This window comes from Hyalella azteca, unplaced genomic scaffold (assembly GCF_000764305.2).
Source record: "Hyalella azteca isolate HAZT.00-mixed unplaced genomic scaffold, Hazt_2.0.2 contig14865, whole genome shotgun sequence".
NCBI classification, from domain to species: domain Eukaryota; kingdom Metazoa; phylum Arthropoda; class Malacostraca; order Amphipoda; family Hyalellidae; genus Hyalella; species Hyalella azteca.
The window spans coordinates 255,236-279,132 of NW_025944736.1; the positions used below are offsets into that span (position 1 = coordinate 255,236).

Genomic DNA, 23,897 nt, shown 5'->3' on the forward strand with positions numbered 1-23,897 from the left:
GGACGTTCTGATGGATCTCTTGACCTCTCTGTCGAGTTTAGTGGGGACCTTGTCATGTCGTCATCTACAAAAATTCCGTTTGGAGGTTGAAGTCGGTGTCTGGAGTCTTGGTTTCTGGTTGGTATTAAAAAAGTTTAATATTTTGACGGAGATTCTGTCAGGAAAAGTTGCGGCAATATCGTAGTTGGTCTTCAATGATTTGGATAGTATGCTGCCGAACCCCTCCTGTCGAGAGAAGCTGGCGAATGGGCTTCTAGAGTAATTGCGGTCAGTTTAAGTTGCGTCTTGTCTGTCAATGTAAGGATGTGTTGTGGAATATATTTTTGTTTATGTAACGATCTTGCGTGCCAAGGTTCAAAATAAAATCCGATTCAATAAACATTTATATTAATCGATGTTGATTAATCCACATAGACCTAAGTATACCAGATTAAAGTAAGAGCACAGGAGCGGGAAGGCGTAGGTAACGGTGACTCCCTACAAAGAATAAAGTCTATTTAACATTCAATTACAACTAAAATGAAGTATTAAACATCATCAACCATAAGCTTAATACAACCCTAATAAACACTAAATAGTAGGTACAGTATTAATCAAGACATGCATTAACACTGATATAAACACATGACACTAGGACATAAACACATGACACTAGGACATAAACACACGACACTAGGATATAAACATACGACACTAGGATATAAACACGACAAACCGTACCTCTGCAGCTGCCGAGTTCTACACATAAATCGCATGCCTTTAACCCAACGGCAAATCCGCATAAATTCCGCGCACTGCTACGGGATCCCCTGATCTCTTTCTTCATCTATTACTCTAAGAAATCCCGAATGTGATCCCTACAGTTTAATTGCTTGTTTGGATATGTTGAGATATGTTTGGTTGTTTTTGTGTTCGATAGTTTCTTATTGTTTGTCTGTTTTATATTTTTTACTTGAGGTATGGGCAGTTGGGGGCTAATGTGCGGTGGTTGTTGTGGCAGTTGAGACATTTTTCGTAGGTGTTTGTGCATTGGGTGCAGGTCCACGTGGCGGGAGCTAAAGAGCCTTATGTTTGTGAGGTGTAATGGACTGCCACGTCCACATGGTGGGAGTTATAGCGGCTTGTGTTTGAGATGCAGCGGACGGCCACGTTCACGTGGCGGAGTTAGAAGGCTTGTGTTCGAGGTGTAGTGGACTGCCACGTTCACGTAGCGGGTTATGAAGGCTTGTGTTCGAGGTGTAGTTGACTGCCACGTTCACGTAGCGAGAGTTATGAAGGCTTGTGTTCGAGGTGTAGTGGACTGCCACGTTCACGTGGTGGAGTTATGAAGGCTTGTGTTCGAGGTGTAGTGGACTGCCACGTTCACGTGGTGGGAGTTATGAAGGCTTGTGTTCGAGGTGTAGTGGACTACCACGTTCACGTGGTGGGAGTTATAAAGGCTTGTGTTCGAGGTGTAGTGGACTGCCTCGTTCACGTGGTGGACTGCACCGTTCACGTGGTGGGAGTTATGGAAGCTCGTGTTAATGGAGCGCATTACATTCATTTCCCGGGCCAGCATAGTTTGTTTTCCGTTCACATACCCTAATTCTCATCACTTATTGATTCAATATTTTTCCACTCTACTTGTCGAACGTGGGTAGGCTTGGAACCTCAATAAATTTTATTTATAATTTTTTTGGAATGCGGTTTGGAACCCCCTTAAATTTTATTTATAATTTTTTATTCAAGTGAGATCAGACATTGTGAAGCACTGACTGTTGTGTGAAATTAAAACCTCAATCAACTGCGTCCTCGCCAAAGCAGCCACCTTTGCTCCAGCATCAGTTAGTCCGGCTACGGCAGCAGTCAGTCCAAGTTGCCCATATTGTGATATAACCTGTGATTTTGATTCCAAGTTCCAACCTGATCACAGGATTTAAAGTAACAAAGCATAAATGTTTAGAAGTTGGTGATGGGCATCACTTGAAATATGGATCTGATCACCATTAGCCCATGCCCTGGGGCCTGGGCATGGGCTAATGGTGATCAGATCCATATTTCAAGTTGTGCAACAATATGCTAAAGTTTTGGCATATAAAATTGATGTAAACAAAACAAAACATATCAACCAAGTTAGGTTAGTTAGTTCACTGGTTAACTTTAAAAGAGACTAAATCACAGTGGAATTCTGGGGTTGATGAGCAATCTACATTTCAAGAAGCTGTCTCACTTGTTTAAAAAAAAATGTCAGCAAGGTTTCAAAAGGAAGCTTCACTTGCAAAAATTCCAATACAATATGATATTCAGACCCGCTCACTTTTGTCACCTCTCAAAAAACTACTTTATGAGCAGAACAGTGTAAATTGTCAACGACAAATTGTCACAAAACCGAGTAACTGACTGAAGTCACCATTCCGCATTCGCCAGGTCGAACCTCTCCAGCCCTCCCTACTGCGGTCAAATCGACAAACCCCTCAATAAAAACTATTTGAATTCCACAGGAATAGAAGCACTATATCCTGAAAGTATCAAAATTTAATACATAACAGGGTGTTTCTCCTCGACCTCGGTGTAAAGCATCACTGTCTGGCTCTAGTCTATAGAAGAGTTCAGCAATCGACTGATGTGGAACGAACCAACGCAACTCAAAGTATTAACACTCAAAGAATAGGAGAACAAACATGAGCAACTCAATTGAATAACACACGATACCATGTCATTGGTACAAAAATCACAGCCAACAACCAAAATTAGTATAAATCAACAATAATAATTTGAATAAATTTAGCTTATGAGCAATGTCTTCCACTCAAGATGGCGTCTAGATATTAACTCGACCGATGACTGTGGCGCCATCTACCGCTGAAGTCCAACAAACCACGGTAAATAACCTGAATGACCGGATTGCGGTTAATGAACTTCGAAAACAAACGTGTACTGCACATTTTTCGCCCGTTTTTTCTAACAGTGTAGACTAGTCTAGGAATGACTAGTCTAGATCACCGATTAAGGATGTCGTTGTAACATTAAGATGGTCTGCATGGGAACTTGAGTCTCATTTCATCAATAATCTTCACTTACTTGCAGTTATAAATTTAGTTTTTCATTGAAGTAAATAAGCCATCATGCGAGCGCTTTGAGTCCTCCTGCTCTAGCAGGGGTTAGTCACATCGAATAATGGTTATCAAAAACTAGTGAACTGTTATTAATTATCTTGAAAATATAATTACTGTCCTCAAACTAACGTTTTAAATAGGGCTGATTGTTGATTATGGATATGATTCGGTTGGGATGATTTGATAACAAGAATCTCACAGCACAATGATAATTATCTACCCCGAGCGGCGCCAGGATCATCTGCTAGTGTTTATGAAAGGCAATGGGCATGAGAGGCCATAATTATGAATGCGAAACAAGATCGAGAAGTTAATTCATATTTATAATAATTTGTGCAATATCTGTGTTTTTGTCTCGATTGCAATGCACCAGCTGTGTTGATTTTTTCATCGTATTTGTGAGCAAATGAACCTGCCTCTTTGATGCCAGTCTTGCCAGCTGCTAACCAATACAGTACGGCTTCTCAAGTAGAGGTTGAGAGACCTGGAGACATTTTCATGAGCTTAACATCGATTTTTTCATTAAGCATGTTACTTCTATCCTTGTTTTTTTTATGAGCTTCTGCAGCTGTAGACTCCACTAATTTGAGCTTTACAATAACCACAAAATGTACCCACGCCGAACATAATCTGTCCACCAAAAGCTTCACTAATCTTCCCCTTCAAGCTGGTTTATCTTGAGCAGTTTCGTACGGGCATTTGTCTCTATTTGACATCATAGCGTTTTTTGTGTTGCAGGTGTTGAGCCTTGGACTCGCCGCGGCTTCGTATCCTGACAGCGTGAGTACAATAGCCGTAGCCATGTTCCCAGTTGCTTCGCCTTGATTATTATTTTGTGTCTGAATTCTTCATTAACAGCTAAGTAATCATTCGCTGTGTGCATGATGCATAAATGCTATTGATTTAATCAACGTAATTTGGTGGGAAAGGGCGACGACACACTTCAAGCCTCAGACTACCAACGAGAAGCTAGGCAAACAGATTCAAGTTTCTTATGAAACACAATTTTATTCGCAGATTCAGGAGGAAGGTAAACTATTGATTTGATGGGAGGCTGATATCAACTAAATCAAAAAATATTCTTGCTCATTGTACGATTGATGTATGATTCTGCTCGGTAATTATTAGCAAAGTTTTATAAATCATGGAAATCCATAATTTTTCGTGCCAATTTATAACTATTTACGTTGATAATAAATTTATGATTTTGGGTACCTTGTAGTGAAGCAAAAACGCTGTCCTCATTCTTTGTTAAATCTAATGACGAACATGGTACTGAGTAATCCTTCTGAAATGTATAATTTGAATAAAACTGATATATTTATTAATAATTACGTGAGTAACTGGCGACATCGAATCGGGTAATGAGCAATTCTTCCCAATTAGATCAAAGCCCTGTCTTACAGCTCCTGGGTCAGCTCGGCTACTCTAAACTAGAACTGCATGAATTCAGCCGTCCAGCTGCTTGCAGCGAGGAACTCAATTAGCAATAAAACCCACCCACAGCGAGGGAGTAACTCGCACACGTTCATCCGCAGGTCAACGTGGTTACAGGCCGCCCTGGCCCGCTGAGTTGTGGAGCAAAGACTTCCACTTCTGTCCGCTTCCGGTCCCTGACGATGCCGGGCAGCAAATCGCTGGTGGTGAGCCGTGTACCTGTTTACACATGCAGCATTAGGAGCAAGTGTAAACGAGCTCGGTGGTGGTGAGCCGTGTACCTGTTTACACATGCAGCATTAGGAGCAAGTGTAAACGAGCACGGTGGTGGTGAGCCGTGTACCTGTTTACACATGCAGCATTAGGAGCAAGTGTAAACGAGCTCAGTGGTGGTGAGCCGTGTACCTGTTTACACATGCAGCATTAGGAGCAAGTGTAAATTAACGAGCTCGGTGGTGGTGAGCCGTGTAGCTGAGTACACGTGCAGCATTGGGAGCCCGTATAAACGTGCTCGGTGGTATTGAGCCGTGTAACTGGTAACACTTGCTGCATTATATAGGAGCGCGTACAAAAGAGCTCGGTGGTAGATTAGATCCAACAATAAATGCAGAAGCTGTTGACACTGCACGAACAACAGCAGCAATCGCAGCAATCACAGCTCTGCCAGAGACCCCTGGCAGAGCCTAGCTTCATGATAGCCAACGTCGAGGGGCTCTTTCCAAGAAGAAAACTAAACAAGATCGGCTTGCTTTTGAAAATTGGTGAGACAAAAGGAATAATCATGCTTGCCTTAACCGAGTCACATCTAAGAGAGTGTATCCAAGATGGAGAAATCGAAATGATAGGCTTCCAACACTACCGAGAAGACCGAACAGAAGGGAGGAAAAAAGGCGTTATATAGTCTACCTCAGAAACTCCCTAGCGGCAAAAACAGCTCCCCTGCATTTAGGTTCCGATGGATATGTGGAACATGTTATACTACACATCTCCAATCTCTACTTGTGCATATCTATCGTACACCGACCTCCTGACTGCTCGCCGGAAAAATTCCATGAAACTCTCGAGAGAATAGAAACAGAGGTGGCCAACTTGGGTGAACCTTCCCAAAATATTGTGGTTGCAGGAGATTTCAACCTACCACGCATATGATGGCGCCACACTTGGACTGTTTTGGACGGCGCAGAGATCAGGACAGAACCCAGGCAACACAACTACTTTGATTCGCTGGGAACACCTAAAGTAGTGCAGGTTCTGAAGCGTGTTGGCGAGACTGTGACTACATGGTTTAGGAAGGAATTGAAACAAGATGCATGCTGGGCAAGTCTTCAGTGGAATAATCGGCATACAATATTAAGTTACAACATAGAATTCTGTCGACATTTTAAGAACGCCGGCTAATTGAACTAAGTGTTTTAAGTACGGTCGCTTCACATATTTCTACATCACCTGTTAGATGCTGGTGCCAACAAGTGAACAATATCCATGATTTATTCTTTACCAGCAATAAAGAATTGGTTACTGATATTCGTGTTTAGGAGACCACACTGTCAGCCCATCGACTAGTGGTGGTCGAGGCAACAATTGGGATTGGAAACCAGACCAGACCTACATCTCGATAGGGCCTGCATGGCTGGGCTAGATTTTCGTCATAGAAGAACAGACTGGGAGGTCATATGACTGGGGATCCGAGTTCCTGGAGTTAAATGCCGAAGCAATGTACAACATGTTAGCTGTGCGAAGTATTACTGCAGGTAAGCGCGTGTCACACGCCGGTAAGAACAACCCCATACGGCACATTATTTCAAGGGACAGACGGATCCTCATGAGAAAACGAACGAGTTTGATTATGCGTGGAAAATGTTCTTCGCATGCAAAATTACACGTTCCAGAAGACAGCTTTTTTACCAGATAACGACCGGCTCCGGGAATATGATGAGGCGGAAGCTGTAACATCTAAAAAAGAAAATTGGGGACTCTGAACGAAAATTGCAGAACCAACAAGAGGCTGAACAACAAGTTGCGGAAGTGTGAGCGTTGGATGCAACTCGGGAGAATCCCAAATAATTCTTCATATATGCCCAGTCAGAGGCCAAAATCAGAGCCTTAGTGAGGGCTTCTGAAAAATAACTATGTCCTTATTGGAGACCACCAGGGCATGTACGAACAGCTAGGAGCGCAGTTTGAAAAGAATTTCGCAAACCCCGATACCCAAGACAGGAGAACGAAATTGGAGTCATTCAAGACCCACCAGTGGGGCAGGTGCTGATGAACATTGAGTTTAAAACCTCTGATCTAGAGAGGAGTATCCAATAATTATCGACTCATTCGGCTCCCGGAGCTGATAGGGTCAGTATTGTGTTACTGAAAAAATGTGTCGGTGCACCAAAAGTCCCTGTGACTTTACTATGGAAAATATCATTGAGAGAAGGAAACGATCCTTGCTACCTAAAATTAAGGCATTTAACCCCAATATACAAAGAAGGTGCGATAGATAAACCCCGAAATTTTTGGCTGGTTACATTAACATCATAAGTAATCAAAGTATTTGAAAAGGTTGTTGCCATAAGGCTGGTGCTGTACCTGGAGAGAGCTGACCTGTTCAACAGAAGGCAACACGGTTTTTGACGCAATCTCTTCAGTTGTCTGTTACTGGAGCATAACCACCAAATCCTGGCCATGCTGGAGGAGGGGGCTGGGCTGGATGTGGTGGATTGGACTTTGCGAAAGCGTTTGACAAAGTAAAGTTGACCAAGGAGTTCTCTTCAGAAATTTAGGGGAGTGCCACAGTGAACGATACTCTGCCCAATTCTCTAACTCATTCACATCGCCGAAATAGATGTGGCAGTGAACCACGCCACCGCATCGTCATTCGCGGACGACACTAGGATACTATTGACCATCATGAACAGGACATACTGTGAGAGGTTGCAAGAAGACCTCTCTGCAATATATGACTGGGCCCAAGTGAACAACATGTAGTTCAACGGGTTCTTTGATACAGTGGTATCAAAGGTTCTGAGATACAGTGGTACTGGAAGATCTGGAATGGAGTACCGCTACTTGGCACTTAACAACTCGGAAATCGAAGAGAAGCTACTCGTTCACGATCCGTGCAGGGGTCGCTAACGAGTCGCTTCCCTGAGTTCACCTGGAACGAGTCGCTTCATGGAGTTCACCCTGGAGACCTTTATGAAACGACGGGACGTTTTCCTGGGCAAAATCCGTGATCGACTGCCCATGCACTACTAGCGACGGCGAGAAGCAAGCAACAGCATCGTGCATCAGCTGGCCCAAATAAGGGTGGATGCGCGATAGTCAGAGGCGGCGTTCCATCGTTGCCTGGGATTGCTACATGCGGAACAAATGTTAAGGATACTAAGGATCTGCGCTTCAGTACGCAGCGATTTGGATACGTCTCCTCAGTAAAAGCACGAGTAAAGCCCCTTTCACACAGGGCAGTAAATATTGCGCGCGTCAGAAATGCCGCGGCAGTATTTACCGCGCAATCTTTCACACGAGGCGCTTTTTACTGCTGGGATCTATCAGTCTTGCAGTGCTGTTCTCCGTAAGTGGTCCTCAGTTTTTGTGAACTATAAATGGCTGCTCATAGCAAAGAAAAGAAGGCTCTCCTTTTATATTTGCTGCATAAAAGACAGCAAAGAAAGAAAAGGAGGTGCTGGGTTCACAAGATAGTAAACTTAAGGCCACAAGAAGGTGAATTTGCCACACTATTCGGAAAATTAAGAGAAGATTACATTCATTAACAAGAAGAAATGAGTTTAATTATCCTAACCTCTTTTAGTAGCTGGAGCTGCATACACCCTCGCCGACCCATTGTCTGTACCACACTAGGTAGCGGCGTCGGCGTGACAAACCGCCCAGTGTGAAAGATTACATTGAATACCATAGCAAGCTAAACTGTCGCGGCAAATCTACCGCCGCAGTTTTAGCAGGACAGACGCGGGCGTCAGGCGTCAAATTCTACGCCGTGTTAAAAGACGTGTGTGAACAGCAGTGCACATTTCGTATGTCCGCTAAGGTTCGGCAGTAAATACCGTCGGACGCTGGCAGTATTTACTGCCCTGTGTGAAAGGGGCTTTACGTCTCCAATTTTACTGGAGACTTTTGCTCAGCTTGTTCGTGGATAGATAATTATACAAGATAGGCCAAAAGTCTCTGAACGACTTAAATTTTAGATAACTTTTTATACTAACAGTTATATGCATGAAATTTCAGTATCTTAGGTCAAGGGGATGGAAATTGAGATCTATCACAAACATAATTTTATCATCATCACAAATTTACGTTTAGGAAGAAAATAACATCCTGCATATGCCTTCCGCTTTGTGCTTCATAAATTGCAGCTCTTTCGACTATCTCTACCATAACTTTCTCCAAAGTTACTGGGCTTATTTCTCTCACTTCTCTAGTGATGTTTTCCATTAGCTCTGTTAAAGATTTCGACTATCTCTACCATAACTTTCTCCAAAGTTACTGGGCTTATTTCTCTCACTTCTCTAGTGATGTTTTCCATTAGCTCTGTTAAAGATTGCGGCTTGATGGCGCAATCTTGTGGTTGCTTGTGGTTGTTGTCTCTCACATCAAAATGCTTTCGATAAGCTCTTTGAGTTTGAATTATTGAGCTTTGATTTTAGAAGTAAAATTTTACAATTTTTGTACGTTGGACGGTATTAAGTTTCTCCATAATTATTTTCCAGGAACCGAATGAAATCAAAAATGTTAAGAAAATAAAAATTTTAAGAAATATAAAATATATCAGCAACTAAAAAGGGTCAGTGACTTTTGGCCCACCCTGTATATGTAGCGGTGATGTCCATTTGCTTTCTTCTTGCAGACTTACCGACGCTTCTCGATCTCGACACTCAAGGTGACCGCTGCCGTAAATGCGACTAAAAGGATGTCAGCAACGGATGTGGTACAGTGCGCGAGGCAGGCCGCCTTGGAAGGTGAATATTCTGCTTCCATTGTGGTCTTGAAGAATGATTTGAAATTAAGGTCCCTTTGTAACTTCGGCACTTCCGCAGAGTCCACATTGTTTCGTCAGAAGTCACAGAGTTGCAACAATTGATTCTTTGTTGATTCGTGATCAAAGTTACAATTCGCTATAATGAATATTTGTCAAATTATTATAAGCTTCATATTTGTGCTCATGCGTGCATGACCTTCGAAAGACGCGGCTTGACCTAACCCTTTGAACTGTAAAGAGTTCCGTCGGCTGAGGGGCTTTTCAATGACCCGCGGACGCTCACCATGCAGGAACATCTTACGCTCGAGGGCACAAATTTCAAATTCCCAGTAACTACCACTTTCTCAAAAATTGATAGCCGTAAACACATATCGTGAGAAACTTTTTGTTTTTTTCAGACATGGCTGGGTTTTCTTTCAATGGAACCTGCACAGCATACAGATTTGGCAAGAAACTCTGCTCCTGTTCGACGGAAGAACCAGTCATTTACGTGACCAACTCCAGTATTTCCTACGGAACTCCTTCAAGTGTTCCTTTCAGTGAGACTCCATACATTAATATTGACCTGTGATATCACTGTGAGTTCACCAAATGAGTACAAAAAACTAAATTGAATATTATTGTGTAATGAATAAGTGCGCATGTCCCTAGACGTTATGGTTGACCTGTGATATTGCTGTGCGATATATATGCCGGTCCCGATATGTACGTATATTGAATGACCTGCGTGATGATGATATTACTGCGTGATGAAAGTTATACATCTCTAACCCAATGCTATGCATCGCCAATGTTATACATCTCTAAGCCTCCCTACACATCTCTAACCAAGCCCTCACACGAAACCCAACCCTCACACTGTGCCCAACCCCCGCATAAAGATCTTAAGACCTCATAGTCTCCCTATAAGGCATCAAGAACCAAGAGTTAATTTAGGGACATCAGCACTAGGCATGCTTCAAGCACCATCTTTGACGGCTACCAAGCTCCGCCCGCCAGCGATACCGAGAAATGAACGAAGCTTTCCTATGCTCGGACCCTCGACAAGCTCCACTCTTGTCGATGCGGCTACCGCCGCGCAAACAGTTGCGCTAATCACTGCGCTTTTTAGCTAGTGACACGAAATCCTAAAACCCAACCTCGAGTACAACCTTCGCGCAATGCCCAATCCTCGTACGTACTCTACCATTCCGGTCAGACCCTTGCATAAAGCCTCTCGCACGAAGTCCGTCTCTCGCACCATCGCCTGTAACAGCTAACAGAAGCTGTCAGCTGTATTATTATACGCAAAGTGAATTGAGTGGGAGAGCAGTTGCTTGTGTGTGCTTTCTTTAATATGTCTATATGTGTGTGGGAAGTTTTTTTTATATCAGTAAACGTATGGGGAGATTGGGTAAGGACGTATATCCGTGCTCAAGTGAATGTTAGTGAATGCGCCTTTGAAGGAATGCGCCTGATTACGTAAACGTTCACACGTGTTCCTGCAAATCATTATTTGTTTATGCCTTTTGCTAATGTCCTGACAGTTGGTGAATACGAGCATATGAGTATATTGTGCTTCAGTCGTGCATCTTGTGGACGCGCATCAGCACCATCGAGCATGCGCCCGTGTCGCGTGAACGTCCTGCTGTTTTAAAAGGCCCAATTACACTAGGGGCAACGACATGGGCGGTGAGGCGCTTGCTGCTGCTCCTCACCGCCCACTACCGTTCACTTATTTTTGTACACGGTAGCTCGAGACCGCGCGCTTTGAAGATTAGATGCCAGTTAATAAGACGTCAGTGGAGCTGGATATAACCGAATTTGAGCTCTGGGCCCTTGATCTCGGGTGTGCTGCTGTTAACATTTACACAATTACATTTTCAAAGAATTATCAGTTTCGAATGCATCAGACTTTCAAAATTATACTAGACTGCCAGTGGACTTGTTTGACAGTCTGCTAAAGAAAATTATGCCACTCATCCAGAAGCAGGATGATGTAATTAAGATGAAATTTGCATGCAATGGAACTCATTTGCAATGAAATTCATTTCACGTTGGAATTGCGAACGCAACGTATGAATTTTCTTGCGAAACCCGTCAATGATTTTGACTTGTCCACAAACATTTTTTAAAACTACAACTATTTTCACCAGAGCTTGTTCTTTTGTATTTCGACTTTTATACTCCTTTGACTGAACTCTCTACAGGCATTCATGCTCTCTGCAAAGATCAATTAGCCTTTCTACTAGAGAGCGAGTCCAAACAAGTGTGGCGCTAGTTGCCATAGTGAAGGACCAGCGTATACAAACAACCTCGCTAGACCACGGACAGCCGTCCACTGAGTGCGGCGCTTGTGTTGCATGAGGCAGGGCGACTGTGAATCGCTAGCTCGTCAATCGCTTCGTTGCCCAGAATAAGCGCACGTAGAGGGGCGGCGAGGCGCTTGACGCCCGTGTGTTGCCCCTTGTGTGAACGGGCCGAGGCTGAGACACAGCCGTCAGGCTGCGTTCAGTCCTATGAGGTTTATTCACTATTTTTTCTAAATAACTCCTGTCCTAAATATGATACAAGTCTCAAATTTTGAATGATTTTCCGACTATTTTTCTTCATTCCACGTAACTTAAGATAAATTTTGCAAATTTTGTCTATCACCTGTTATTAGGAAAGGGAAAATTTTGCACCTCGTTTTTCGTGAAGCGAGTGAATTTTCTACCATTTTCTTGATGTACAACGGTTTAACTAATTATTCTCTTTTGAGCGGTACACCATTTACTTATGAATCAGATTTCTGGAAGTAGATAGAAGTCATTATACCAAAAAATGTTTGAAATTCAGTAGATTAACGCACCACTTCTACTTCGAGTATCCTACATTGGAGCGGTCAAAGCATCTCCATGGCTCATAAATTACTCGCCCGTGGCTGTCAAGAGCCCCATCAGCCTCTGTCCTCCCTCCCCGGACCGTGAGTGGCCATCGATCGGCCAGAGTATGTAGGCGCCGGACGCCTGCTGGCTATTCACCGGCCACCTGAAAGCCTCCCTTACCTCAAAAACTGTATCCTTGAGGACTGTGGCGTGTCAAACACAAAAATGTCGTTGAAGTGATTACGGGACCAAAGCTTTGTGACGAACGAACCAACACGCAAGCTCAGTGTTCACAGCGATCTGCTGGTCGCAGGGAATTCAGACTTCGCACGGCGATACCCCAGTCTTTTAAAGGTGCCTTATTTAGCTGCCGCTTGATGCACCAACACCGTTGACGTTTGCTTCAGGAGGAAAGTAAAATGTTATACGAAACCTTTTTAGGCCTGGCGAGACTCGAGAGCAGCTTGATGTTGGTCAAGAGTGGCATGACGTAGATCAAGATAGACTTTCTGTTTGTCCAGTGCGGCTTTGTGTTGCTCATGAATGGGTTGGAACTTTATGTTGGTCTCGAGCGGCTTACTGTTGGTCAAGCGCGGCTTGTTGACGGTCTCGAGCGGCTTGATGTTGGTCTCGAACTGCATTATGGAGAAGGTATTATAGTGGCAATTTGAAGGAATGACATGAAGATTGCAGTGATATTGAATTATTAGGAAGTTTTGGCGAGTAGAGGACTAATTAGGATATTTTTGTGCGCGTTCTGAACTGACGTGAATAATTTACAAAAGACCGGTAATTACAGTGGTATTGAATTATTAGAAAGTTTTGGAGAGTAGAGAACTAATCAATTTATTTTCGTGCATGTTCTGTGACGACGTGAATAATTGACAAAAGTTGGATGATGGCTTCCTCTTTCTGTACTGACGCGAGTCGGGATACATACACGAATCCATAAAATCTTACAACAACGAATAGTTTTAGACATGATACTCAAACCGTAAAGTGATATGGTACAGCCTTGGCGTACTTCATTAAGGGGACCGCCTAACCTAAATTGGAGATAGCCTATAACTCCTAAAGTTATTATCCGATCATCATGAAACTTCACATTCAAACGTAAAATGTAAAAATAAAAACATTTTACTTCTATGAATTTTTCGAAAAAATTGATAGAAAACGTGATATTCATAGAAAACGGAAAAATAACGGTTACTATATAAAGGGCCTAAAAACTGCCCTTCTTTGGGAAGCTGTCACGAAATCATTTTTAGACGCACAGGGATGATTCTGGTACCGTTGAATGCGTTGAAAAGTGAGCTTTAAGATGAGCCCAAAAAGTGGAAAACGCCTAAATTGAAAATTTTAGGTTAGGCGGTCCCCTTAAACTGGAAATGTGATTGATCGCTTAAAACAGGTTTGACAGACCTCATATGTCCAAGCTCTCTTTGATTTGGCACAATGCGTGCGACTGAACGATCAAAAAATTGTCGAATTCTGAGGCAATTATCTAGTGCGGCTTACCTATTGTCGTGACAACTAGCGCGGCTAGAAGGCAAGCAGGACATTCGAGGATACGTAGGATGTTATGTATAGTCGTGTACTGGCCATGCTAACCGCATTTCTCGCTAGCAGCTTACCTTTATTTATGAAATATTTAAAAAAGCAAACTTCAACAGGCGCTGCTCCCTACGTCAACGTCACTGTTGAGAACACCGGATTGAAGCAGTACCAGCTCGTGAATTTCTTCATGGATGTCATTGAGAACAAAATTATAGAGCCAACTGACAGTAAGTTGTCAATAATTCGTGATGCAATTACCGTTTAACAAGTGGGACAAAATTCGTCTAGCCTCTCCCTCGCGACTCCAGCTAGCCTTCTCTTGCGGAATACTAGTCACTGTTAAGAAACCATATTTTTTCTCATATTTGTTAACACGATTCGTTACTCGACACTTCTGTGATCACGATGGCAGGGAACTAAAGCACTCACTGGCTAAGGTGAAATGAATGAATGAAAATTTATTTTTTAAACGAATCCAAAGTTAAGCCACACGTCCGCGTATAATAGTCCAGGAAACCTAGTGAAAAAAGGGGGTCAACCTAGAACAAATTGCAAAAGAATTTTCTCCATCATTATAACATGCAGAAAGGCCTCAGAAAAGACATATAAAAAATCCTCTAAAATATAATTGGTGGAAAGGCTTCAAATCAGTGATTTTCAAAATGGCCGCCGAAGTAAACTATATGTTGATATGCAGCGGGATGTATTAGTAGACTGGAACAGTTTTGTTGCCAAAAAACAATTTTTTTAGGCTAATAAATCAAATTATATCTATATTATGAGCTAAATTTTATAAAATAAGGAATATTGCAATATTTTGTAATAAAAATGTCATTTTATCGATAATTTTATGCTTTTTAAAGTCCGATGAATTCTCAGTGTTTCTTTTTTTCTTCTTCTACTGATAAAATTTGGCATAAATGTATTTGTCTGATGTAAAATAACTAGGAAAAAAGTCATTATGATCAGAAAATCATTAATTATAATGGTCAGCTTTGGAAAACTATTTCTAAGATGAAATAAGAGAACGTCAGCTGTGTAGACAAAAAGATAAAATATCAGACATATGAATGATAAATGGGATAGAAAAACCCTTTTTATTTCAGCATGCACATTTTTTTTATTTATTTTGGACGTAAAATAAAAATGAGAAATTAATATACTGAAATAATTAAGAAGTTATGCTAACAAAAAATCCAGTTATGACGCTTAAGCTATAGAACTAGTAGCTTTTATTAACGTAAAGTTTAACTGTCCATAGCAGGGTAACATGGGGCAAACGGACCACTGCGGGTCACGGGCCCGTAGCGGGTTTCTCGCTAAGTATGGCAGATATTGGTCCGTGTTCTCTACCGCCGGTCGACAGTTTCACTGGGATGAAGTGTACGGATTTACGTTTTGCCATGTGTTGCGTTATTAAGTTATTTGTGAATAACTGTTTTAGCCCAGATAAATTTTTTTTGCTGCTAAATAAAACTGTTTTCGATTACTGTAGATGAAGATTTTGAAATTACTGTGAATTATATTTTGAAAGTAATATTTATAGGGATAATTTTGAGTTCAGTATTAGACTATTAGCTTATACAATAAAATGTTGACATGATATAAATGGAAATGATACCTAGTGGGGCAACGGGCCCATGCGTGTCACGGGGCAAAGCGCCAATGGTGAAGTCTTGTGTTATACATAATTAGATTTGTCTCAATGGCCCTTTCAAAATTATGACTAGCTTTTTGAATTACAAATTACACTTCATATTGCATGATTTTTTTATTTGCTGCCTCTAGGAATCAGGTTTAGTTACAAGTTATGCGTATTCGACCCCTTATCGAGTTTTTGACTCTTGCCTTGCCAAAAGTTGATTTCAGCCAATACCAATGAGTCAAAAGTTGATGAGTTTTTATGGTGTTGGCTGAAATCACGATTAAGTACGAATTCTCTGCACATAATATCTGGATTATGGACGTAGCTGGAACGAAGTTTTTTTCTGATCAACTAAATATATTTTTTCTAGTCAGCGATACATTTTTTCATGTCAAGGATGAATTTTTTATAGCAAGGATATATTTTTACAGTCAAGGATATGTACATTTTAATGTCAATGAAATATTTTTTTCATGTCAGTGATAGATTTTTAAGCCAAGAGTATATTTTTTTCAAGTTAAGGATATGATTTTTTAAGTTGTTGATAAATGAAAGTCATATTTTTCATTACATTTTTCTTATTTTTAACTGTTAAGTGTTGTTTTATCATTTTTAAACGAAAAATATGCAATTGTGGTGAAGGGACCAAAGGTAGGCGCCTTGCCCCAAGCCCATGGGCCCATTGCCCCAGGGGTGGGGCAATGGGCCCATTTTGACACTTTTTACAATAAGGTGTTTCATTAAAAATTTAATAACTCTATCGACGTCTAATCCACATCATACATTCCTTATTAGTTGTACCTTTAAACATAACAAAGAACCACCTCGTATCAATTAAAACTTCATCAAAAATTTATTTTAAAAAAGGGAGGGCCCGCTGCCCCATGTTACCCAACTGTGATTATTCTATACAATATATCAAAATAGAATGCTGTCACCCATCAGGAGTATCAGCGTTGGCTACATGCTGCTGAACACTCCTATCCTATGTATCATATTCTCCCTTGTATATACCACCACCATTACTGTCTTGAGGTCACTCATCGGAAGAGTTAGAGTCACTGTCAAGTACTTGACTTGTGTTACTGCATACACCATGGCACTGGTCACATGCTGGAGAACATTCCATGTCCCGTTTCCGACAGGCACACCTCCTGGTTGAACAATCTGTTGAAACGTCCTCAAACTATGAAACTGGGCTGCTGCTGATGTAGGTGGAAGCACCTGGGGGTCTACAAATGCTTTGCTAACAACAACTTTTCTGTGAAAGTTATTGAACCAAAGTTTGTCCAGAGACTCTCCGGTAGCACCCTTGTACAGAAAGACTAGAGCAATCTCTCCAGCCACAAACTGTCCCCCCGAATTTCACCTTCAGACCCCACTCATCTTCTCTCTCAGACCCCAGGATTGAGTTTTGAACGTTGTATTCCCTGACCGTTGTCAGCACTAAGTCTTTCTTCTTACCACCATATATGTCCCCTGTCCCGCAATAGATACAGTTACTTTTGTAATCAAAGCCGGTTCCAGTAGATCTCAGTTGGCGTGCTCCGTCCATTTGCTCTTTTTCTGTTCTGGGCTTCAATACTGAATGACCTACAATGGCTCCATTTTGTCCAGACACTACTGTTGTTACAACTTTTCTTCTTTCACTGGCTTTCTGGATACCTTTACAACCATTGGGTGTTAGTGATGCACATTCTCCACCTTCTAGGATAGGCCTGGTACAAAGGGCTCATTGGGCAACACCCATCTTGGTGCTACCTGTAAGACATGATGTGATCACCCTCTACCAAGCATATGTACAAGCTAGACATTCTGTAACAGTGACTATAAGCATTTATTAATCACAAAATACCTCTATATGATGTGTCCTGTCTTGAAGTCTGATCAGAGGGCTGCTCTCTTAATAATAGTAATAGTCGTTTCAGCGTTTATTAGGCCGTAGGCCTGTCGCCGATTCTTAACAACGCAGAACATTCACAGCATTTTGCGGTCTCGCACTCGCAACTCACTGCTACAATTCTGCTGTGCTTAACCGCCCGGCCTCCTTGCCGATTCTGACCAGAAACTGGCGCACAGAGCTGGGATCGAACCCGCGCCTCTCTGCGCCAATCCTGGTACTCTGAACTGTAACCACTGGGCCACCCTCTCTTGCTGGTCATGTTCTAAAAACTTACACCAGAGGGTCTAGACAATGCTGCCCTTTTACTACAATTAACACACCATTTACGATATAGACACACACTCACCCTGCATAACATACACACACACACACACTCCAGGTGCATGCCTGTATATATCATAGGCATTATTCCACATGCCTATATAATCACAATTTTTCACTTTATGGGTGACTGTTTTTACAAATACTAGATTGCTACCACCTTGGTTGAATTTTAGTTATTATTAGTGAATACCACCTACATGAAAACATACATTCAGTCACAAAAATAGCTGACAGTCATATTTAAAAAATGTGTTATTGGGCTTATATTGCCATTCGGCGGTCATTTTTTTAAAACTTAAATTTGACACCCTTCCACTACTTGCATTTTAGAGGATTTTTAGTATGTTGTTTCTATTGCCCTTCTGGAGCAGTGGTGAAGAAATCATTTGTTTTGCAATTTGTTCCGGGTCAAACCTTATTTTTCCTGGACTATAATGGTGATGTCACGCCTAGGGTGCAGTGTCGAAAAAAACAGAATTTTCTTCATTCTTCCCATCTTCGTGTGAGACACCAGTTTCTTAATTAAGGGGAGCGTCTTGGTCCAAAATCGACAATTTAGGCTTTTCCTGTTTTTAGTCTAATCTTAAAGCTGACATTCTGACCTATCCAACGGTACCAAAACCATCTCTGTACGTTGATTTATGCGTTCACGACAGATCCCGAAAGGGAGGGGGGTGGGGGAGTTCTTTCACATTTAAGATGAAGAATAATTCCCGCAGTGCACTATAAATCACTTGTCTACAGACACTCAGCTCCAGTAACCTTGCTGCAGTCGTACGGGGTCGTTACTGCACCGTCGCTCGTACCACCCTTGACAGAAATTGATCTCCAGTATCGTCTAGTTTCATTCCTTGCAGTGTTGAATGCCGATTTCGAGGCGCCCGGGACTTTGTCGGGCTCTACTGAACATTCACACTTATTGTCACTGGAAACCTATTTACTCCTACAGTTTCGATGCTACAGCAATGAGACATATACCATTCGATTCGCAAAGAAAAGATCTACAAATTGTTGTAAGCGTTTTTCTAATTTCGTTATAGTTTGTATTTTATTTTGCAAAAAGGGGGGGTGGAATGGGGTAAAATCGAAAAATTTCCGAAAAATTTACAAAAAATGCTCCCACACCCACAAAATTGGAAATTTCAAAAAACGCCTACATCAATTTGTAGATATGGTCTTTACGCATCGAATAATATGTGTCTCGATGTTGTAGCTTGAAAATCCTAGGCCCGCTGATATTTCTACAGTACCCCCTTTTTTGTCCGTTTTCTAAGAATTTCTCGTTTTCTTTCATTTTTTCGAAAAATTCACATGAACAAAGAAGTCTTAGAATTGCGTTTTACAAACGTGTATCAAATTTCGAAGTGATTCGTCCGCAAATAAAAAATTTATTTTCGGACCAAGACGCTCCCCTTAAGTCGTCTTGCTTTTATATAAAACTTTAATCAGAGTTTCATAAATAATCTTTCTATTTAGCGCTTCAACAAATCATAATAAAATCATAGAAGGAAACTCAACGTACTCGAAACTAATAAGTATGATCGAACATTTTTTCCGCTATTATCATATGTGAACATAAATACATATCTAACATGTTGAGTCCGATTGCTTCATCTCGTGCTATTATTTCATTTTATGTACTATTTTGAAACAGGGTTGCCAGACGGTCTTTTTGGCGGACAAATTCTGCGATTTGTATTTTTTTCAACTGCGTTGGCTGGCTAAAATTAATGATAGGGGTACTTCCTAATTAAATTTTAAAACCTGCAAAAAAAGAAATGGAATTTTTACACCGGAACCTACATACTAGTATATAATGAGTTATAGGATTTTTTGGGCCTTTTTTGTTCCCGAACATTGTCTTTTTTAGGCCATCTTGCAACCCAGAATTATACGTACCACTACGTCCAAGAGAAATATAATTCGAGGAGAAATACAAAGCACCCACTGGCCAAGGTTAAATTATTGAATGAATATTGTTTTCAAACGAATCTCAAGTTTGGCCACAAGTCCGCGTATAATGGTGATATCACTCCTAGGGTGCAGTGTCGACATAACAGAATTTTCTTCATTCTTTACATCTTCGTGTGAGACACTAGTTTTCTTAATTAAGTCGTCTTGCTTCTATTTAAAACATTAATCAGAGTTGCATAAATAATCTTTCTATTTAACGCTTCAACTACTCATAATAAAATCATTATATGTAACTCAACGTACTCGACACTAATAAGTTATGATCGAACCTTTTTTCCCGAATTATCATTTGTGAACATAAATACATATCTAGCACGTTGAGTCCGATTGCTTCATCTTGTACCATTATTTCATTTTATGTACTATTTTGAAGCAGGGTTGCCAGACGGCCTTTTTGCGGACAAATTCTTCTATCTAGTTTTTTTTCAATTGCGTTGGCCGGCTAAAATTATTGATAGGGGTACTTCCTAATTGAACTTTAAAACCGGCAAAAAAGAAATGGAATTTTATACCAGAACCTACATGCTAGTGTATATTGAGTTATAGGATTTTTAGGCCTTTTTTGTTCACGGACACTGCCGTTTTTTAGGCCATCGGAAAACCCAGAATTATGTACCACTACGTTCTGGAGAAATACAATTCATGGTACGTATATATGTACAACTTCAGAGTTAACGTGTTAAAAAAGACACTCTGAGCTTAATTAAAATAAAAAATATTAGTGCACAAAACAATTATCATCATCAGTTAAAACCTCGATCCCTATTATGATGAGTCCATTATCTCTACTATGATGAGCCCTCGATCTCTATCATGATGAGCTCTCGATCTATATTATGATGAGCTCTAGTATGTGATATCTATTCCCGCTTGCCGATGATGCGCGCCGTTTTATTTTTCCTACTATTTAGTGTAGGTGTAAGGCATTTCAGTCTGCAGTGTCATGCCTTTCATTAGAATTGTAATGGAAAACATATTACTCGAAATACTTTTTGAGGACATTTTCAAGAGCACTCTTCCTTTCTAAGGTAATTTCTTTGGCATTTTTCGATGCAAAGTTCTGGTCACAGCTTTCTCCAAACAACGAAGCTCTCTAGAGACCTTGACTAGAGATCACCTCAAAACTGCCGTCCACAGCTTGTCCATCTCAGGATTTTGACACCGAAATGCACCAATTGATGAGTCATTAAATCACCTAATTCATTTGTTCCTGCCAGTCCCAGGGGCAGCCTTGGAATACTCCTTCTTTCCTCAAGACGATGGCACCTACAAATCTATTTTTATACAAGGTGTGGACCTGGCTTCTTGCGTCACCGACTCTCCATGCGGGTTACCTGTCCTAGTCTTCATAACGTACCCAACTTACTACCTGCGTGAGTATCAGTTACGCAATGCGTTCGGTAATCTAAATAAAGTCTAATCTAAGTCAAGGCCCCTTGATTTCTCCACACTTTAGGCATAGTTGATAAGTGCTCCGATATAGCACCTGCATACTGGCGCAAAGCCGTCACACCAATGATCCTTTTAAAATATATCATTCATATTACTACCTAACTACTATATAAATTCAAATTGATCAAATATATGATTGATAACTACTATTTAATTGACAATCGACCCCATATATAATTGATATTCGTTATCGTATTATTTTAGCCGCCAAAAACAGAACAAGTTCAGTTCTCTCAATAATAAACACTTAAAGTTCTTACAACCACGATACCAGTTCTTACAAAAGCTCTGGAATGTGCTGAGTTGTGCTGCCCTAGCCGGTGGTAATAAACTCGCTAACCGAGCTCGTTCTAAGGGATTTCATTAAGTTTATTTACATATATTTGCTGATATTATTATAATTTTCAACTTCACTGTGCAGTAGAAAATATTTCTGGGAAGTTTTTCGGTATGAAATTTTCTACCGTGTTGAATAATGTGTACCGTAGTGGCAAATATTGTCCCAAAAAATTTACGTCATTTACAGTAAAATATTGATTGAGATAAAACGAATAATGATTTTCCTGTTAATTTTTTTCAAGCTGTACAACTGCCATAGTTTATATTTTTATGGCAGGTTTAGCTTTTCTGGCAGGGGATCTGCAGACTTTAGCGACTCCTAAGCATGAAATTGTGCATAAGTCTACATTTCATGTACATAGTAAGAAAATTCTGGATTTTTTCTCGCCATGCTCTGATTATCAATTACAATGATTGATCATTTAAAATAATTTAATTACTTATTTCACTCATTAAAAATTAATTATTCGCCTTACTATTTTCTACGTTCGTGTCACCACTTAAGTGATGCAAATTACAATATTAATCTGAACCAAATTATAATGTAATAATAATCAGTTCTGTGCCATTATATACCTATACGTCACATCCACATTGTTTAGCGTCATGCTCGCTACACTACGCGGCATTGAGAGCATTCGGTGAGGTTGGTATGCCAGATAATTACTTTGATGTGTCCTTGCTTGGCCTCAGCCGATACCTGACGATGTGAGTCAACACGAGGCGATGCAATCATTATACCAAACCCGTTTCATTATAGCAAATTTTACTCAGGCTTACTGAAGTGAGATGAAGCGCAGCCAAGTGATCAATGCTGCCAACACGTTGTGCTCTCTGCCCAGGCTAAGCTGTAGTCGTGAGCAGCAAACTCAGTCTAATTTTCCTTTCCATGTCATATAAAAAGAGTAATAAATTGTATTCAGTCACATCGAGATCATTCCACTATTTTGTATCCGCAGTGAACGAATGCGGCAGGACCATTGAACTTACGGCTGACCTCTCCAAGTCAGACTTCGTTATTGTGTACTCACACCCTGGATTCGGGTGCAAGGCATTCCCGGACGGTCCTACATACAACTGCACCGTTACTTTCACATCAAATACTACTCTTGCCTTTATTTTTTTGGGATTTTATTTCGATGCCGCTGCCGCTACCTGCGACGGCTACACACTGCGCGCTTCTTACGATACCACGCCCGACGCCGATTTCTGCACTGTTGCTAAGGTCGGTGAATGGGAGGGTTTTGGTATCCTTGTCAATCTTGGTTTTCTTCGATTAGGTTCTCTTGTATCTCTTTCCAGAAGAAATATGACTTATTAATCCACGATATATCGCGCCGATGTCTTGAATTAAAATAATTTATCACAGATCCCAGAGGGTCCTTCTGCGATTCAATCCTATAGTGTCGGTTCAACTTAATAATTTACCTCCACTAAATCCGCACGAGGAAGTCCATTTCCTCAGCCTTCATGCAGTCAAACTCAATCGAACCGGATTGAATAATTTTATTCCCGTTTCATAAGTATCGTCCAGTTAAGAAGATACAAAGATTATAATAATATTGTTTTTCTAAATCCTCTATGATTAATAATTTTACCGCAAACTAATAATATAAAAATATTGCATTTAAAGTGGGTCTAAACTATAGACCTAATGATCCTAGACCAGCGTTGACCTTTTAATGAGGACAACAAAACAGTGTCGCTCTAAAAACAAATTATTGCGATTGTTCACCTCAGGACGGACGTGGCAATACAACAATCACTCTGCGAGGCCAGGCGCTGGCCAAAACCTTCAAGGCGGGGTTCTTCTTCTCATTCGGGAAGTAATTGTGCCCCGTTTGCCCCCATCGTCACCCCACGTGTCCCCCATCACAGCAACATCACATACATGATCACCGAAGCCTTCACCTCAAGCGGGGGATTACAATTCCACACAAACTAAAATTTATATTCTTCTGAAGTCATATTTTTGAACTTAGTTGTGACTGCGCCTCAGAGAGATATGCGACTTCGCCTCAGAGAGGGATGTGACTGCGCCTCAGAGAGGGATGGAGAACAAGGGGTGAACTGCGATAGAAAATAAATGCAGAAATAATCAGAAATACCTCATAGAATAGGTTGGGGGCTTACGGGGTGTAGGCAACGCTGGACTTTTGGCAACCTTGAAGACGACAACTCATTGTATCTCGCTTACTGTGTGATGCCATGCACAAGGGCTGTTACTTTAGCTGTGGGAAGTGGTGATGCCATGCACGAGTGCTGTTACTTTAGCTGTGTGAAGTGGTGATGCCACGCACGAGTGCTGTTACTTTAGCTGTGTGAAGTGGTGATGCCA

General features: G+C 41.1%; 1 protein-coding gene across 1 annotated transcript; it reads left to right on the plus strand.

Moving 5' to 3' along the window:
* Positions 1-3,832: 3,832 nt before the first annotated feature.
* On the plus strand, positions 3,833-23,830 carry LOC108675527. Its single transcript, XM_018163547.2, has 8 exons — positions 3,833-3,875; positions 4,634-4,738; positions 9,388-9,499; positions 9,918-10,058; positions 14,039-14,149; positions 20,986-21,141; positions 22,519-22,784; positions 23,300-23,830. Exons 2-8 carry the CDS (start codon positions 4,715-4,717, stop codon positions 23,387-23,389), a joined length of 900 nt encoding a protein of 299 aa, XP_018019036.2. The 5' UTR covers positions 3,833-3,875; positions 4,634-4,714; the 3' UTR covers positions 23,390-23,830.
* The last annotated feature ends 67 nt before the right edge of the window (positions 23,831-23,897 follow it).

Coding starts and splice junctions, on each gene's coding strand:
- LOC108675527 (XM_018163547.2), top strand. CDS start 4,715: ATGCCGGGCAGCAAATCGCTGGTG. Junction 9,500..9,917: donor GAGGCAGGCCGCCTTGGAAG/GTGAATATTCTG, acceptor TGTTTTTTTCAG/ACATGGCTGGGTTTTCTTTC. Junction 10,059..14,038: donor TCCTTCAAGTGTTCCTTTCA/GTGAGACTCCAT, acceptor AAACTTCAACAG/GCGCTGCTCCCTACGTCAAC.